General features: G+C 33.4%; 1 protein-coding gene across 11 annotated transcripts in view; it reads left to right on the plus strand.

The window, feature by feature from the left end:
• Nucleotides 1-19,686, plus strand: part of LOC145277896 (voltage-dependent calcium channel subunit alpha-2/delta-2-like) — a 445,906-nt gene that overhangs the window by 283,925 nt on the left and 142,295 nt on the right. For all 11 annotated transcript variants that reach the window (XM_080129937.1, XM_080129974.1, XM_080129993.1 and 8 more), the window contains 5 exons: nucleotides 2,576-2,675; nucleotides 7,503-7,574; nucleotides 8,928-9,017; nucleotides 9,273-9,404; nucleotides 16,890-16,968. In XM_080129937.1, the coding sequence (XP_079986063.1) occupies nucleotides 2,576-2,675; nucleotides 7,503-7,574; nucleotides 8,928-9,017; nucleotides 9,273-9,404; nucleotides 16,890-16,968 (473 nt within the window). The remainder of the gene's footprint in view (nucleotides 1-2,575; nucleotides 2,676-7,502; nucleotides 7,575-8,927; nucleotides 9,018-9,272; nucleotides 9,405-16,889; nucleotides 16,969-19,686) is intronic.

The raw sequence follows: 19,686 nt of genomic DNA on the forward strand, positions 1-19,686 counted from the left end.
GGTTGAGATCAAAACCTAAAGACAGCAAGTCAAGTACGATAACTATTAAGTCAGCTTGACTTGATATTTAAAAAGTGTTTTCAAACCTACTCATTCTCAACATAAAGAAGCTGTCATGTGAACAATTCTCACATGCATAGTCATTAAACAGATGAAAAACACAGATAAAAATCCGATGACTCCCAAGTACCAATTTTTCAATTTTTTACCTCTTAACAGCCCTTTTTTCCAGATGAAAACTGATTAAAAAAATTTTCCACGTGTCTGAATACCCTATATACCAAAATTCAAGTCTGTAGATCAAAGATTTGTTGAGTATATAGATTTAGAGTTGTCCTCATATGCACACATATTCTCACTTTTATAGATATACTAACAGGCCACCCGGCATTGCCTGGTTGTAAAATATGCGTAAATATTATATAAATATTATAATGCAGAAATCTTATGCGTAAATATTATATAAATATTATAATGCAGAAATCTTATTTATTATAAACAGAAATACTGTAAACATTAAATGTAACATTAACTTCTTTTTATAAAATGAAGTAAAAATAAAAACGAAAGAAACTGAGATATGTGCATGCGAATATGTTTTTTTCTAAGCACTTCACTTCTTGTAAGTAAAAAAAAAAAAAATGCAAGCTTAGATTGAAACAAAACCTAAAGAAAGTGAGTCAAGTATGATCAACTTTCCACGATCTTTATAAGTGTTTTCAAACCTATTTATTCTTAACATCAGGAAGTTATCATGTTTCACGACTATGCATCTGTCGTGGAACAGTTGAAAACGGATAAAAATCCAATCAGCCACGTACCAAGTTTTCAATTTTCACCTCTTAGCAATTCCTTTTTTTTTTGGAAACAGATTAAAAATTCTTTCACATGTTTGAATACCCTATATACCAAATTTCAAGTCTGTAGGTTGAGAATTGTCCTCAGTCGCACACACATTCTCATTTTTCTAGATATACTAGCAGGCCGCTCAGCGTTGCCTGGTCATAAAATATGAATAAATATTATATTTTAATTAATACAGAATTCTTTATTATAAATAGAAATACCGTACGTATTAAATGTTACATTAAATTCCTTTAAAAACAAATTAAAAGAAACTGAGACATGTGCATGCGAGTTTTATGGTTTTTTCCTAAACAGTTCATTTCTTGTAAGTAAAAAAAAAAAAATAAAATAAAACACTTGAGCTGGGATCGAAACCTAAACCTAAAAACAGTGAGTCAAGTACGATAACCATTACACAAGCTTGACATGACTTTCAAAGAGTGTTTTCAAACTTACTTAACATAAGGAAGTTTTACAACCATGCATGTGCAGTCATGAAACAGTTGAAAACGGATAAAAATCCGGTGGCCTCCCACGTAACAATTTTTCAACTTTGACCTCCTCAGCAGCCCTTTTTTTTCAGATGAAAACTGATTAAAAGTTTTCCACATGTCTGAATATTCTATATACAAAATTTCAAGTCTGTAGAAAAAATTTGTTGAGTATATAGGTTGAGAGTTGTCTTCACACACATTCTCACTTTTATAGATATATCGACGAGAAGAGAATCTGTCACAGGACAGGTAAAATTAATTTCCCAAACAGTTTTGCACCACCTTTATGTCTCTTTACAAAGATTGAAATCAATATGTAATGTCACTAAACCTTATGTCTAGAATCCATATTCCAGTTTTAATCAAAATCTATTACATGATCTTGATTCTAGAAAATGTCTAAAATTTAAAGGCTTAAGCTTTAGGAGTCTTAAGAAGAAATTAAAATTCAAGGAATCTTATTCAGTTGGTGTCTGCTAAGCTACAAGCCCTGTCACATCGCTGCAGTATTGCATTCTTGTGCTTGTTTTTACAAGTACTTCCATGGAATGTGCTCCAATAGGTGTACCCCCATCCTTAATGAAAATATTCCCAACCCACCCAACTAGCAACAAAATCACACCCCTTCACCTGAGAGATGTCTCGATGCCAGAAGGTTTTCTACTCTAGTAGCTTCTTTCCTCTGCTTGCTTTTGGAACTCCCTTTCCTGTTCCTTGTTTCCCAGCCGTACTTACATGCAGAAATTTAAATGTCATGTGAACAAACATCTTGCTGCCCAGCTCGTCATTTAGGCTGCACCTCTGTAAATCTAGGTTCTACCACAGTAACCTCTTAAGTTCCAGTAGCAGTATGCCTTTGCTTGGAATGAGCAAAAGTAAAAAATATATATTTTTTTATCATTTGTTTTAAAGCAGCAAAATCCCACCCCTACACTGTAGAGATCCATAGATGTTGGAAAGCTTTTACTCAAATAGTTTCTTCCTTCTGCCTTTGGAATTCCCTATCTGATCCCTGCCTCCCTAACTTTACTGACATGCAGAAGTTCAAGTGTAATGTTAATAGACATCTCGCTACTCAACTCCCTGCATAATTGGTCCCAAATAGTAGCCCTTATGTCAAAGTGACATTGTGTCTTGTTTGATAGACAATTAGAAAAAATTTCTACTTTTAGACAATTTACAAATCGTGTATGTTCTTCTTTAGTAAATGACACTTTCAATTTCCACTATTGCAGAAGTGGTAGCGTACACGGCCAGGCACTTCAGTTAATTAAAGTTGCAGTAAAATCTCTTTTGGATACATTGGGAGAAAATGATTTTGTCAATATTGCGCACGTAAGTAATTTAGTAACTTTCTTCACCAATTCAGAAATGATATAAAAATCGTATGATGGTAAATTGTTTGTTGATAAATTTTTTTTTTTCTATTTTATCTAATATATATATATTAAATAATTATTAAATGAAAGATGAGGAATAAAAGTTACATATAACTTTATTATATCATCAGAACAATAAGGAAAAGTTGAGGAGAAATTTAAGAAAAAAACTCTTCAGGCCAGGACATTTTGAAGCTAAATGCTTCTCATCAGAAAGTTATGTATAACTTTTATTCCTTATCTTTCATTTGATATTATTGTTTTTGCTCTCCTCGATATATCTTGATAAGTTTTGCTTTGTTAAAGATTTACTCTTTGATAGCATGATTATTTTATATATATATATATATATATATATATATATATATATACAGTGCCGGCAAAAAGAAAGTCCGCACTTGTAATTTTTTCAAAAACTGCAAATTTAAGCTAAGTTTAATGTAACTGTTTAAACAACATATACCTCTTTTGATTCACCTTTTATTGCTCTATAATTTTACCTATTCATATTTGACTTTTAATTGAAATATTCTAGTGTTCACATCAATTTTAAAAAAATAACTTCAAACTGAGCAGGCAAAAAGAAAGTCCACAGCAACAAATTCGCTTAGAACCAGCTTAAATTATCGCCCTTAAATCAGTTTAAAATATCCACCAACAGACAGCAAAGCATCTCTAATCGTAATTGTTGTTGTTGTTCCAGATTATACAACGTAACATTTAGTCCATATGCCACAACTTTTCCTTGGTGATCGTCAGGAGCTTATTAATCTCCACCTTTCTGGTTTATCCAATCGAAAAACGACTGGAGATTGAAATGTGATAAGAAAACGGTATGAAAGACTGCAAAAGCACCAAAACACTGGCAGTGTTCGTGATGCCCCTAAATCTGGTCGTAATATAGTTACTTCTAACAGGGAAGACAATGCTATCAAGATCCGCAGCCTAAGAAACAGATTTGAAATGGCTCCCCAAATCCAACAACAGTGCAATCTTGTTAAAAAGTGTACTCTTTCTACTGTCAAGAACAGATTAAAGAATTTAATTTGCGAGGCTGTGTTGCAAGACGCAAGCCAATGATTTCTGTAAAGAACAAAAAGCGTTGTCTGGACTTCGTCAGATACAATGAAGATCATGGCTCTTCATATTAGTCAAAGTGCTATTTAGCAATAAAAGCAAGTTCAATAAGCTAGACAGTGATGGTAGGCAGTATGTCCATCAGAGGAAAGATGAAGAATTTAATTCTAGGTGCTCAGTTTCAATGCTGCAAGGTGGTGGGTGTTCAGTTTTGGTGTGGGGCATTATTAATACCAGGGCCTATAGTTCGCTTGCAAGGTTGAATTAATTCGACCAAGTACATTAATATGGTGACTGAGCATTTTCTACCCTACTTTATTCGGAATTTGGATGATAATCCCATCTTCATGCAGGATAATGCTCCTATTCACACAGCTGGCAATGAAAAGAGGTTTCTAGAAGAGCATGATATTCAGTGTTTGGATTGGCCTGCACAATCTTCAGACCTCAATCTTATCAAAAACATATGGCATTACATCAAGCAACAGTTACGCAATGATAAAATTTCAAATTTGGAAAAACTTCGGACAAAAATTAAAGAAGAGTGGAATCCCCTTTCCCCGGAGTATTGCTGCATTCTAATTGAAGGAATTCCCAAAAGATTGCAGGCTGTCAAATTGCAGAAGGGCTGTGCTAGTAAATATTAATTAGTTTATTGTGTTCTTGTTGTATTTGTGTTGCATTAATGTCTGAAAGTTACATTTCAATAACAATTTTTTATTGTGCAAATTTCCTTTTTTGCCTCCTCAATTTGGAGTTATTTTTTTAAATTGATGTGAACACTAGAATATTTCAATTAAAAGTCAAATATGAACAGGTATAATTATAGAAGAATAAAAGGGAATCAAATGAGGTATAGTTTGTTTAAACAGTTACATTAAATTTAGCTTAAATTTGCAGTTTTTTCAAAAATTACAAGTACAGACTTTCTTTTTGCCACCTGTGTGTATATATATATAAGTTATGAAAGCATTTCATCCAAGGCATGAAAATTGTTAAACAAAATGTTTTTACTATAGGCTTTAAAAATAAAGGTACAAGATTCAATTTGAAATTTATTTATCTTCAAAGTGCACTTTTATAAAATTTACAAAGTAAGGTATAAAAATTTAATTTAAATTGAATCTAAAAATTACCTTGGATTTATTTTATGTAATGTACATTCTGTTGCACTTTTTAAAAAAAAATCATTGAAAATTTTATATCTATATCATTAATTGCTAGATGAAAGATAATGTTTTTAAATTGCAACAAAATGTACATTACATAAAATAAATCCAAGGTAATTTTTTATTCAATTTAAATTAAATTTTATACCTTACTTTATAAAATTTATAAAAGTGCACTTTGAAGATAAATAAATTTCAAATTGAATCCTTTATTTTTAAAACCTATAGTAAAAACATTTTGTTTAACAATTTTCATGCCTTGGATGAAATGCTTTTTTAACTTGTATCTTATCTTTTTAAGATTATATTTTAAAACTCTCCTCTCTATTTCAGTTTGTATTTCTCCTCACACCACAACTCATTTTTTGCAACCTCCTCTTTGTAATACAGGTCTGAATGAGAAAATCTGAATTTTTTTAACAAAAACTTTGAAATAACTTTTTTAGATTAAATTTTTTTAAACTTTTTTTCAAAATAGAAAATCTTTAAAATTTAATAAGGAACATATTTCATATAGGTTTCATTAACAAATATTCAGTACAAAACGAGAAAAATAGAGATGAAAATTTCAAAAGGAATGTGTAACTGGTTACGGTTAATAGTAGTCCTCACTAGCGAAAGTCTTTGTTATTGTTATTTTATTATTATTTAAAACATTTTGTGTCCTGCTCTTTCGTGCGAGGACTAATATATATTTCTACATTTACTACTTGTAGTAAAATTACATATAGAAATATATATATACTAGCAATGGGTGCCCGGCGTTGCCCGGAGGTGTATGCTGAGCCAAAAAAAAGGTCAATTTTTTTTAATTTAATCCCTATTATGACCCCCTTAAAATTTATTGTTTTGGGCTCAACTTAAGTTATTAAGTTAGATCCATGTCCAATGAACCTATATCTAAAATTTCAAGTGTTTAGACCCAAAATTGTCGGAGGAGTTCGTTAGAGTTCTCAAAGGTCAAATCGTTGAACTTGTAGCGACATATAAATGCTTATATAAAATGAATAAAAAAAATATATATATATATATATATATATATATATATATAATGGCGATTCATTTAAAATACCCTACAAACATTTACAAATGTTCACTTTTAAAATAACATTTGTTTTTTTTTTTTCATGTATAGAATAAAAACGTCAAACAATCTTCCACTTTTTGTCACTTTAATTTATTATTCATGATTATACAGGTTCTTCAAAAAGTTATCATCCATTTTTGAATTTTAATAGCACCCAAACTGCATTTCTAAAAATAATGCAAAGTTTAGAAACAAAATTAATTTTTTTTTTTTTTTACTGCATTATTGCATCATTTTATCACGCTATTTACTTTTTATGTCATATTGTACTACGCCATCTTGTTTAAGCTTTACCGCCATCTTGATGTATACAATAGAAGAGTGTGTTAAAATATTCTTATGGCAAAGTAGCACCTTCTAATTTTTTTTTCTTGCCAAGTTTCTTAAGAGATAAAGTTTTCAAAAGAAAACCATGAACAGTTTGCCAATTCAAGCCATTTGAGAAAGGAGAGAAAGTTTAGGAATGACTGAGAAATTAAAAAAATATATAATGCAATCAATTATAAGCCGTTTACAGAAATGTGTAGCGAGCAGGGTACATTTAGTTGAATGACATTAATATTTTTTACGTGTTTATTGTTAATTATTAAGTTTTATCAAAAACACAATGTTGGAGTCATTAAAATTTTTTTAAGAGATAACTTTTTGAAGACCCTGAATATTATATGAAAATATATGGTACTTGTCCAGAGTTGCACCATATGAAAAAACAGAAATAACATATGAGGTACATACCCCTGGCGGAATGAAAATACTGTACCCAAAAAACCACGTAACGTGATCAAGTAGTTTTATTTTTAAATAAGGAAATCAAATTATGTGACGAAACAAACGGGGGCAATATCGCAACACCATATTGAAAGCAGACTGAAAGAACAAGGGGAAATAACTCCAAATAATTCAGATTTACAAGATATTAAAAAACCATTCTTAACATGGGTAAATAAGGGGTGGGCATCATTGAAAAAACTCAAATTCACTTTAAAATGATTTCCTTAAAAATTCTTCTTCAATTTACATGATTTTTGGTGTACGATATATTTTTTTTTTCGTCACAGGTACAAACATCATACAGAGTTTTTGTTATTTCAGGGATGGAGAAATTCTGGATTGGAGCCAAATATGTTTATATATCTAATGCTATCTTATTACTATATATTGAATTTTATACTGTTTTATTTTCTCTATATTATGATTATGTGTGAAATGATTTAATAAATGTTATAAAATCTCGGTAATGATAATAATTATAATAACGTTTATAATAACATTTATAGTAACATTTATAGTAACATTTATAATAACATTTATAATAATTATAATAACGTTTATAATAAAATTTATAATAACGTTTATAGTAACATTTATAATAACGTTTATGTCATGATTATTTTTTTCTTTCTAAAATTATAATCTAATAAATGATTCAATTTTTTTCTTTTAATTTTAGTTTTCAAAGGAAGCCCAGTTTGTTAGTTGTTTTAATGATACATTTGTACAAGCTAATTATAGAAATAAGAAGGTAAAGTATATTTTAATTCATTATTGTTCTCCTTCTCTCGTAATGTTAATCAGGAATTAATAAGGCTCTCACTACTTCTCCCAGCCCTGCTCCCATTTTTTATTATTATTTTTTTTAATTTCTATAATTTTCAAATCTATAAATAAAACAGTAGATATGTGTGTGCATGTATATATGTGGTGTGTCTGTGTGAAAATATTTAACCAATAAACTCTTAAACTATTGGTCACATAACACTAAAATTAACAGGAAATAATAATCATACGCCAAGGATGGTTTATAATGAGTAAAATCTTTGTTTGAATGGATGAATAATGTGTAGAGAAATGTGTCTGCAAGTTGAAATGCAAAATGTTAATTTCAGCTTGCTGACATATTTCTATTACTTTTGCTCATGTGCAAATTCATTCTTAATTTGAAATGGTTTAATTTTAAATCTTTCTTATCCATCTGTCAGTAGTGACTAAATGTGACTAGAGCTCTAAATGTTTTGGCTTCAATTCTAACCGATGACACCCAAGTCATTTTTTTTTTGTTTACGTTTGAAATCAGTACTATATATTAGGTACAATATAATATTCAATATGGAATTGGCTCTATAATAATAAATATGAAATCTGCATGAATTAAAACATGGCAAGTGCTCGACTGAACAGCAGCCTATGGTTCCCTCTTGCCAAACTTTCACAAAAAAAAAACACTCGACTAGCTACAACCACTATATATGATTACCCCTACTCTCTATCTATGCCTAAATCTAAATGCAGATTTCATGAACAAAGCTTCTTTCCCAGGACTGCCCAACTTTGAAACACTGTTCTGCTGGCCTGCTTCTCGGTTGAATACAACATGGTAGCCATCAAATTTAATGTAAACAAGTTCTTGTTGAGCCGTCCCCATAAATAACTAAATACTATCCAATTTACACCATTAACAATTACTGCATTACCACCTTACATTCATTAACCCTTATCCTCAAGTGGCCTTCAAGCCTTGATAAGTCATGACTCTCAAGTAAAAAGTAAAAACATATTTTATGACATGGTAAAGCCGAGTGCCTGCCTCTGCTAGTTCATAAATCAAATAAAATGATGTCTTTGTTGTTTATGAATATCTTGTGTAAATAATGCTCCCTCTCCCGGGGATATAGAGGCATATGTGCCCCCCCCCCTTCCCAATTTCCCCTGTAAAACTACAAACTTAATATCATTGTGAAATTTTACTCAAAATGTGTTGCTTGTTGTTGGTATAGTGCTAAGTTTTGATTCCTTTCTCAGATGGACAGACACCAACAATGTCTAATAAAAATTGTTTTTTTTCCATTCCTGTTTACTTGTTTTTATTGTCTTTCAGATACTTACAAAAGCAGTAGAAAATTTAACGGCAGAAGACATGGCTAATTTCAAAGTGGGCTTTAAGTTTGCATTTTTGCAATTTGAAAAGGTAAATAGAAATCCTTGATGTCAGAGTAAATATTTGCTATTTAAACCAATTCATTGATTTCTGTTTTATTTATAAAATCATCTTTTTTATATAAGATATTAGTTATTTTAAAAAAATTCTTTTGATACAAAATATTATAGTCATTTTATAAAATTATCTTTTCATACAAAATATCACTGCATATTAACTAATATATCCAGCAAATCACTGGGTCATTTATGTTAACACTTTTATCCTGTTTTTTTTTCGTTTCAGTTTCGAAATATGTCAAAACAAAATGGAGTTGGAGCACAATGCAATGAAGTTATAATGCTTCTTACAGATGGCGGAACCGACAACGCCAAAGAAGTTTTTGAGAAATACAATTGGTCGAAAAATGAGTCTTATGTATCTTTCATTTTTTTTATTTTTATTTTTGTTTCACATTTTATTTCACATTTTTCACACAAATTATGAGACTTGATAATTGATCTTTTTTAATGTTTTCACAAAATTTTAATAGAGTAGTTTTCTACTAGAAAAATATACAGGAAAAAAATGTGTGGTCCCTGGACTGTTGGCATTGGTGTTCTCTTTTTCTGGATGTACACTTTTCCGTAGCAACATTCATCAGTTTCTCCTACCCTGCTTTCAGATGTTGGTCCAGGGTTCCTTTTCATCTTGAGTGCTCATCTGCAACTCTCCAGAGACCCGATATCTCTATCGATAGTCTTCATATCATTATTTTTATTTTTTTTATGGATATCACTCCAGACAAAGTATGAAGTCACTTGATGTATGGAGCTAAAAAAAAAATAAATAGTACTTTAAGATAAAAAAAACTTGCCAACTGTAAGTGTTAGATGAAATAGATTCTGACCCAGAAAACAGCAATTCTTCTCTCTTTGTCAGAAACATTGCTTCTGGAATGAGATGACAAAATAATGGAAGTACACGCTATGTGATATACGTATATCTGTACGTGATGATGCAAAGCTAATCAAAAACCTTGATTCCAGTAAAGCAACTGGCCCTGACGGTATTCCAATTATAGTACTCAAAAAACTTCAACCAGAACTAGCGCCCATACTTACAAAACTGTTTAAACGTTGTCTTAAGGAGAATAGTTTCCCATCTCCCTGGAAAATTTCATCAGTATGCCTTGTATTTAAGAATTCAGGTGATCGCTCATCCCCCTCTCAGTACAGGCCAATAAGTCTCCTGTGCGTCATGAGTAAGTTGCTGGAATCTGTGTTAAATACAGAAGTAATCAAACATCTCAACAAAAATAACCTTCTTAGTGACACTCAATATGGTTTCCGTTCTGCTAGATCTACAGCAGATGTGCTTACAGTTATCTCATAGGATTAGCAAATCTCTCGACGGAGGCAACCTTTCTAGGGCAATTGCTCTTGACATATCTAAGGCATTTGATAGGATATGGCATAAAGGTTTACTTCATAAGATCTGTAGCTATGGTATAGCTGGAAATGTCTTCTCAATTATTAAATCATTTCTTTCTGATAGGTTCATAAGAGTAGTAGTTGAGGGGCAAAAATCAGAAGTTCACAGTATTAATGCCGGTGTCCCTCAGGGGTCCATCCTGGGCCCAACTCTTTTCCTGATCTACATTAATGATCTTCCAAATCACGTCCTTACATCATTTGTAGACATTTATGCTGACGACACTACCATTTATGGTAGCACATCTAAGACAGTAAACGACCAAGTTTTCTCCAATTTTCTCTCCTCTGATCTTGAGCACATAGTACAATGGGGAAAGGAGTGGCTGGTTACTTTTAATGCATCTAAAACCAAGCTTCTCTCTTTACATCATCAACATTCTGATCCACATCTGGCATCAATTGAAATGAATGACTCTCGTCTTCAGGAGGCCTCAAGTTTTGACAAGCTTTTGGGCTTGACATTTACTCCTGATCTTAAATGGAACACGTACATCAAATCTGTTGCCAAGGCCGCTGGAAAAATGGTGGGATCTTTCTATCGATCCGGTAGATATCTCACTGCTGATGCAATTCTCTATCTATATAAGAGCCAGGTACGTCCAAGGATGGAATACTGTTGCCACATCTGGGCAGGAGCTGCTAGAAAGGACTTGTCCTGTCTTGATAGAGTTCAAAATAGACTTCGTAGCCTCGTAGGAGATGTCCTTTTCTCTTCCCTGCAATCTCTATCTCACAGAAGAGATGTTGCGAGTTTGTCTCTGATGTATCGTTATTTTCATGGAAAGTGTTCGACTGAGCTTCAGTCTATGGTCCCCCCTCGCCTAACTTTCACAAGAAACACTCGTCTAGCTGTAAACACTATCAATAATTCCCCCCACTCTTTATCTGTGCCTAAACCTAAACGTAGATTCCATGAACAAAGCTTCTTTCTTAGAACTGCACGCCTGTGGAATTGTCTTCCGTTTTCCTGTTTTCCGGCTGACTACAATATGGTTGTGTTCAAGTCTAACGTAAATAAGTTCTTGATGAGCCGTTCCATATAAGTTATCAAATTTACCAAATTTTCATTACTAATGATTACTATATTGTCCAATTTCTACTGTACACTCTTTAACCCTTATCCTTGAGTGGCCTCTTGGCCTGGATAATGTGGTGATGCCTATGTAAAAAAAAAAAAAAAAAAGTTATGCAGCTGCTGAAAATAAACCCTGGATCCATTTTCTACTCTTCTTAAATTAGAATCCTGTTTCTTTCATGTGGACAAATCACCCCACCTCCACCCAATCAAGATCTTGGCTTATAATGACACTAGTCAGCAATTCAAGCAAGTCATGAATGAATGGGCTGCAAATTTCCACACATACAAACCATCAGTAATTTATTTATTTTTTTATTTTTTTTTACAAAGGAGTCACCACTTACCAAGGCCCAGAGGCCACTCGAGGATAAGGGTTAATGGGTATACATTAGTCAATGTGATTATAGCATAGTAAACATAAGTAGTGGAAATTTTGTAAATTGGATTACTTAGGGGGATGGTTCATCAAGAACTTGTTTACATTGGACTTGAAGATAATCAGATTGTAGTCAGCTGGAAAACAAGCATACGGAACAGAATTCCATGCAGTTCTAAGAAAGAAACTTTGTTCATGGAATCTAAATTTAGGTTTAGGCACAAATAAAGAGTGTGGGAAATTATTGATAGTGGTTTTGGCTAGACGAATGTCTTTTGTGAATGCTTGGTGAGGGGGGGGGACCAGAGAAAGATGTTATAGGACAGTAAAGCGGATTGCCGCATAAAAAAGCTGCTCTATTATAGAGGATATGTATAGTACAACATTAAGCCCAAGGATGGTGTATCCACCCTATCAGCAGCTACTAGTTTGCTGCATTCATGTCAGATCAGAGTGAAAAGGGAAAAATGTTGTGCCCCCACCCAGATCACAAAAGGATCATTACAAATTACAAAGAGAGAGGGTTACAGTTTCAGTGAAAAAAAATATACCAGGACATTGCATGTCAAGATAGCAATTCTTCCCGATTTGCCAGAAACATCATTCCTGGAATGTGAGAACTAAAGGACAAAATGAGTGAAGATCCACTTTCTGCTCTCTTGTTTTATTACTGATCTCCCCTGCTTTCAGACGTTGATTCAGGGTTCCTCTCTATCTTCAATGGTCATCTGCAACGTTCTCCCAGGACTCAATGGCAATGTCAACTATCTTCATATATCATCCCTCACAATATCCTTATATAAAATTTAGGGGCAGCCGGTGGACTTCTATGATACTCTTAATACTCAATAAATAATCTACATATATAAAAGCGAAAATGTATGTATGTATGTGTGTTCGCTTTTTGTGTATGTCTACAAAAGGCTTTTTTGGCCGTCATTCTCGGTTGGCTTGCTCTTTCTTAAAACTTTTTATATGCTGTCTAAATAATAATATCTACGACTAAGGAACTCAGGTTGCAGCTATCTTTAATTTACCCGACTTTTACAAGCTATTTTCGAGATATTTTTTGATCGCTGCATAGCGGGGAAAACAGAAACTGGTTTCCAGCGCAAAACTAGGTCAAACATCAAGCGACTTTCTCGCACCTGCTAATTTTACTTTATAAGCGTCAACTTAACACACTTATCAATTCATCTGTTCCCGTGGTCGAGATGATTAGGTTGCAGGGTTTTTTTCCATTTCCTTTCCACCTCCACATCAAAGGTTCAGGGTTCAAGCCTACGTTTCTACTAAAACTTGTTTTTTCTTTTACGCCTCCAAACACCCGACCAACGATTTTTTCTTTTTAACAGGGTTGTTTTGATCTACAACCCACCCCACCTACACGCACACCTCCAAACACCCAGGCAACGCCGGGTACCCCCACTAGTAATAATAATAAAGAAAGAAACATCAGTTTTCTAACAGATGTAAATCTTTCTGGGTTTGTACTACCATACACATAGATTCGAAAAAGTTGTCAAAAAACAAACATATAACGAATAAATGTTATTAAAGGCAAGATAAGTTACTTTTCTACCTAACTGGATCATTTTCTTTGTGTTTTTATTTAATGTAGAAACTCGCTCAATATATGTTACCGTGACATAGGCTGACATATATTCACTGGGTTTTCAACAGTATTTAGAGGACGTTGTAAAAAGAGAATAGTTTACAAAATCCTTCTTCCCCTATTAAAACAATTTCATAGAAAACCATTTGAGTTAGTATATTATTATACACATAGATTCGAAAAAGTTGTCAAAAAACAAATATATAGCAAATAAATGCTATCAAAGGCAAGATAAGTTACTTTTCTACCTAACTGGATAATTTTTTTGTGTTTTATTTAATGTAACATATTTATTCAGCTCGAAAAACATATAGTGTTTACCGATGTATTAGAAAATTTAAAATGGCACCCGACTCTCTCTTGAACACAGTAAGTTTGGGAAAATGAGTTAAAAATATTAAAAAAATACTGTTAAAAACTCCATATGTTACCGTGATATAGGCTGACATATATTCGGTGGGTTTCTAACAGTATTTTGTATAGTTTCTTATTTTTAACTCATTTTCCCAAACTTGCAATGTTCAAGAGAGAGTCAGGCGCCATTTTAAATTTTAAATGGATGAAAGTGTTTGGATTAGTAGATGTAAAACAAATGCAGGAACAGTTAACAGGGGAACAAAATGATAAGGATGGATTTGAGAAAGATGGATAAATAAAAACCTGGTCAGAGATAGATTAGTTTCGAAGTCGATTTCTTAAAGCTATCCAATACATGTAAGCATGTAAAACAGAGGTTAAATCAAATATGATGATTGTAAGATAATTTTATTTTTTTATGGAAATTGCTCCAGACAAGGAATGAAGCCACTTGATGTAAGGAGCTAAAAGAAATAATACATCAAAGTCAAAAACTTTCTAATAAGTGTTAGAAAGAATAGATTCTGACCCAGAAAACAGCAATTCTTTCCTCTTTGTCAGAAACATTGATTCGTCCTTAGTATAATATCTATGCTGAGCAAATATAGCAGATTCAGCAAATCTCCTGACTATTGGCTTTGGTCATATTTTCCTGAATCTGTCATGACACTGCAGTTGGTCAATAGAGAGAAAAAAACTGGATGCGAGTCCAATAATTGCTACCGTATATCATGACACTTCGAACACACAACTTACGCGAATGTAGAGGGAGATAGATCATGATGTTAATAAACTTTCGCTCACCCAGCCTTCACCCTTGCGATTGTACTAAGTTCACATCAACCATCTGCGCTTGGCATATCTTCTAGATAAGCAGAAAGAGGCTACTGCCTCCAGACTCCTTAGAAGATATGCTGAGCACAGTTGCTGGATGTGAACTCGTGTGTGTGTATGTATATATATATAGTCTTTGAAGTTTTTAACATTTGAAACCATACAAAAATTTACTTTTTATCATTCGTTAAAAAAATAAAAATCTAGTCAGTAAGTCATTTAATCACCTGCAATCACTGCATCAACTCTCTCGAATTTACTATAATACCAGTTTTATTTTTTTATTTTTCAAGGGATCATCAGTTGTTTACCATGAAACACTGTTTCGGGGATTTAATTATATATATATATATCTCATCAGCTCTCACTTGTGTCCGAGTATCAAGTTCTGTCATGAGTCCTATCTTTGCGGTTTATGTTTGACATGACTTGCGAGGCATAATCAATGGTGGAATAGCGATGAACACTGTTCCTAGGTGAGGGAAGGGGGAGGATGAGGTTGTTCAAAGCGTTCTCTTCTCGTTCATCACCTTGCTTCTTCATCCTCTTTTCATCAAAGTCTGCAATGCCATCAATGCAATATTGATCTCCTCCACATTCCTGGCAATTTCTTCCCACAAGGACGAGTTGATGTTGGTAAGTGTCAGAGTTTGCTTTAGTTGGACCTTGTGTCACATTTCAGGTTCTCTCATATAGGATTTTATTGGAGAACCTGGAAGGATCCATCCTGTGGCTGTATCCTGCCTAGCAGAAGTGGTGGTGGATGATGGTGGTGGTCTTGATGCTGCTCACTGAGGCTCTGTCCTGCACTTTTGTGTTGGTGTAGCTTTCCCAATAGATGCTAAAGATTTGCCTTAGTGTCAGTTGCTGGAACCGTTCTAACATTTTTATCTCGCTTCTATGTAGGGACCATGTTTCATATATATATATACATATATATATATATATATATATATATATATGTATATGTATATATGTATGTATGTACACACACACACAGTAGCAGTTCAGCTGGCTTTGCTTGGGCCCTATGTACTGTTCATAACTTGCCCTACGTGTGAATATACTTTATGTAAGATTTCAAATGTTTAGACCAAAAATTGCCTATGTAATTTCATAGAGATTGCAGAGGTCAATTTTTTTAAACTTTGACCCCTTTAACATTTATCATTTTGGTCTCAAATCAAAATAAAAAGTTTTACCCATGTCCAAACTACCTACATCTAAAATTTCAAGTGTTTAGACCCAAAATTGGCAGAGAAATTTGGTAGAATCTGCAAAAATCAACTCTTTCAATTTTTACTTTTTGGCAGGCAAATTTTCGCCCCAAAATTGATTAAAATGCTTACCCCATGTCTGAATACCCATTATGTATAAATTTTAAATGTTTAGACCCAAAATTGTCTGAGTAGTTTGTTAGACACCTCAAAGGTAAAATCTTTTTAACTTTGACATCTTGGCAGCTCAAATTATCGACCCAAACCGATTAAAACGCTTGCCCTATCTCTGAATAAACTTTATGTAAAATTACAAATGTTTAGATCAGAAATTGGCTGAGTAATTTGGTAGAAACCACAGCGGTCAAATGTTTTTTTAACTTTGACCCCAATTTTAATCCCTTAACATTTATTTTTTGGGGCGCGAATCAAATTATAAAGTTTGAGCCATGTCCAAGTAACCTACATTTTAAATTTCAAGTGTTTAGGCCCAAAATTGGTGGAAGAGTTTGGTAGAGTTTTCAAAGGTCAAATCGTTGAACTTTGACCCCTTGACAGCCAAATTTCTGTCCGAAAACTGATTAAGAAGATTTTCTCAAATCTCAACACCCCTTATGTCAAATCTCGAGTCTCTAGACTGAAAATTGACAGAGATATTTGGTAGGGAAATGTGCATACACACACATTTTCACCTTTATAGATATATAGATTGTCTATGTTTAGATGAGTCTATCTTAATTCCCAAATATTATGAAGAAAAACATCTATCTTTACTTTATTTTAAATGTTTTTTTTTTACATTTTCTAATATAATCAAATCCTATTTAGAAACTTCTCTTTTTATTCAAGATAAAATATTTTATCTCTTTAAAAATCCATATTTTTTTTTACTTTGAACCAATAAACAATTTTTTTATTAATTTAACTTTCTATGCTTCAATCTATTCTAGGTACGAGTATTTACATACGCTGTTGGTCCGACAGCAAATCCCACTTCTGCGATAAGGTGGATGGCATGTGGTAATCGAGGTAAAACTTAGGTTTTTTTGCTTTTTTTTACGTATGAATTTGAATATGATTAAAATGTTATCAAGAATCTTTGTATTACCAAAATGTCTCGATGACAAAGCATCATACAACTTTCTCAGTTGCTGGGAAATTCTTTTTCTAAAATATCTTAGCATTTACAACATAAAATTTCAGCTTCACAATTTTCTTCTCCGTAAAAAAAATACAAAGAAATAAAGGAAAAAGAAAAACTGAAAATGTTCATTTTTTTTTTTTGTTTTGTTTTTGCTTTTTTTTTTTTTTTCATCAAATGTTGCTGATTGTAAATTCACAATTCACTTATTGTAATTTTCAATGAAATTGAAAAATCGAGTTTTTACAACAACACATAAATATTATTTGGATTATTCAGACTACTGTTCTCATTTTATTTTCACAATGTTTCAGTCTATCTAACCTCCGACCTCCTTAGGTGTATCATTGTCAAACTCAGGAATCTTTCTGTCAAACTCGGAAATCTTTAAAAAAAAAACAAACCTTTATTTAATCTGCGAGGGTAGCATGCTCTCGTTCCTTCCGTCATGATTTGGTAGAAGTCCTGAATAATTCACAACTGTATTTTACTTCTAAAAACAAAAATTGGTTTAAGTCTCTGGAGATTGAAGGTTAAACCCTCAGAAAAGTGTAACTTACAACTGAATTTTACCAAGTAATTTATCCACTAAGCCATAGGCCCTTGTGGACAATTCTAGTATGAATTTTAAGAGTTTTAAATCTATTTTTGTTTTTAGAAATACAATCTTACTACTTATCATGGTTTATTATTGTACAGGGTGGAACGATAAAATTGCCGCCCTAGAAAAGATGGCATGATTCCATTTCCGATTTATGGAAACCAGTTTTCTTTTTTCGTTGCAGAGCATCTACTAGTTGACCAGTTTTGTACAAATCTCAAGAGTGATATTATTAATTATTAAATTAAATCATTTTTCTTTGATAGATTCATAAGAGTAGTGGTTGATGGGCAGAAATTAGAAGCTCACAGTATTAATGCTGGAGTCCCTTAGGGGTCCATCCTGGGCTCAACTCTCTTCCTGATCTACATAAATGATCTCCTAAATCACATCCTAAGATCATTTGTAGACATTTGCGCTGACGAAACTACCATCTATGGCAACACTTCGAAGGCTGTAAACGACCAAGTTCTCTCTGATTCCCTCTCCTCTGATCTTGATCTGTAGCCAAGTCTGCTGGAAAAATTCTGGGATCATTCTACCGCTCCAGTAGATATCTCACTGCTGATGCAATTCTCTACCTGTATAAGAGCCAGGTACGTCCAAGGATGGAGTACTGTTGCCACATCTATGCAGGAGCTGCTAGAAGCATCTTATCCTGCCTTGACACAGTTCAAAATAGATTTCATAGCCTGGGAATGCCTGTTTCTCTTCCCTGCAATATCTTTCCCACAGAAGAAACATTGCAAGCCTGTCTCTGCTTTATTTTTATTTTCATGGCAAGTGCTCATCTGAACTCCAATCTATGGTCCACTTTGGCCTGACTCTCACAAAAAACACTTGTCTAACTGAAACCACTATCAATAATTTCCTCCACTCTTTATCTGTACCTAAACCTAAACATAGATTCCATGAACAAAGCTTCTCTCTTAGAACTGCACGCCTGTGGAACTCTATTCTGCTTTCCTTCTTTCCAACTGACTACAATACGGTTGTCTTCAAGTCCAACATAAACAAATTCTTGATGAGCCATCCCCTTAAGTAATCCAATTTACCAAATTTTCACTACTAATGATGACTACATGTTCCCTTTGACCACTGTACACTAATTAACCTTTATATTGGTGGCTCCATTGTTAAAAAAAAAAAAAAAGGAGCCTTCTATTATGTCTGAAAGTGACATAATGGTCAATGAGTAAGATCAGAGATACATTCCTGTACAGGTCATGCTCTTTACCGATCCAAGTTATGACAACAAGACCAGCATCCTCAACATGATTGATGGATTGCCACAAATAACAGGGGCGTGACCATGGTCATGAAAATAAAGTTTCTGGCCTGATCTTTGGTCTTTGGTGTGGTTTCAAGTGAGAGTCACATCATGCCACATCACATCTTCGAAGTTGACTTGAAAGTCAACACCAAAATGTACCTGGATGTGCTGAAGAGTGTGGTGATCCCCTGGAGCAATCTGGTGGCCACTGATAGACCCTGAGTGTGGCAAGCAGGTTGGTGCCAGCTCATAAGTCCAAATAAAGTGACACTCAATATGGTTTCCGTTCTGCTAGATCTACAGCAGATGTCCTTACAATTATATCGCATAGGATTAGCAAATCTCTCGACGGTGGCAATCTTTCTAGGGCAATTGCTCTTGACATATCTAAAGCCTTTGATAGGGTATGGCATAAAGGTTTACTTCATAAGATCGCTAGCTATGGTATAGCTGGAAAAGTCTTCTCAATTATTAAATCATTTCTTTCTGATAGGTTCATAAGAGTAGTAGTTGAGGGGCAAAAATCAGAAGCTCACAGTATTAATGCCGGTGTCCCTCAGGGATCCATCCTGGGCCCAACTCTTTTCCTGATCTACATTAATGATCTTCCAAATCATATCCTTACATCATTTGTAGACATTTATGCTGACGACACTACCATTTATGGTACCACATCTAAGACAGTAAACGAGCAAGTACTCTCCAATTCTCTCTCCTCTGATCTTGAGCATG

This window comes from Euprymna scolopes, chromosome 1 (assembly GCF_053919585.1).
Source record: "Euprymna scolopes isolate OS-2025 chromosome 1, ASM5391958v1, whole genome shotgun sequence".
In the NCBI taxonomy this organism is placed as follows: domain Eukaryota; kingdom Metazoa; phylum Mollusca; class Cephalopoda; order Sepiida; family Sepiolidae; genus Euprymna; species Euprymna scolopes.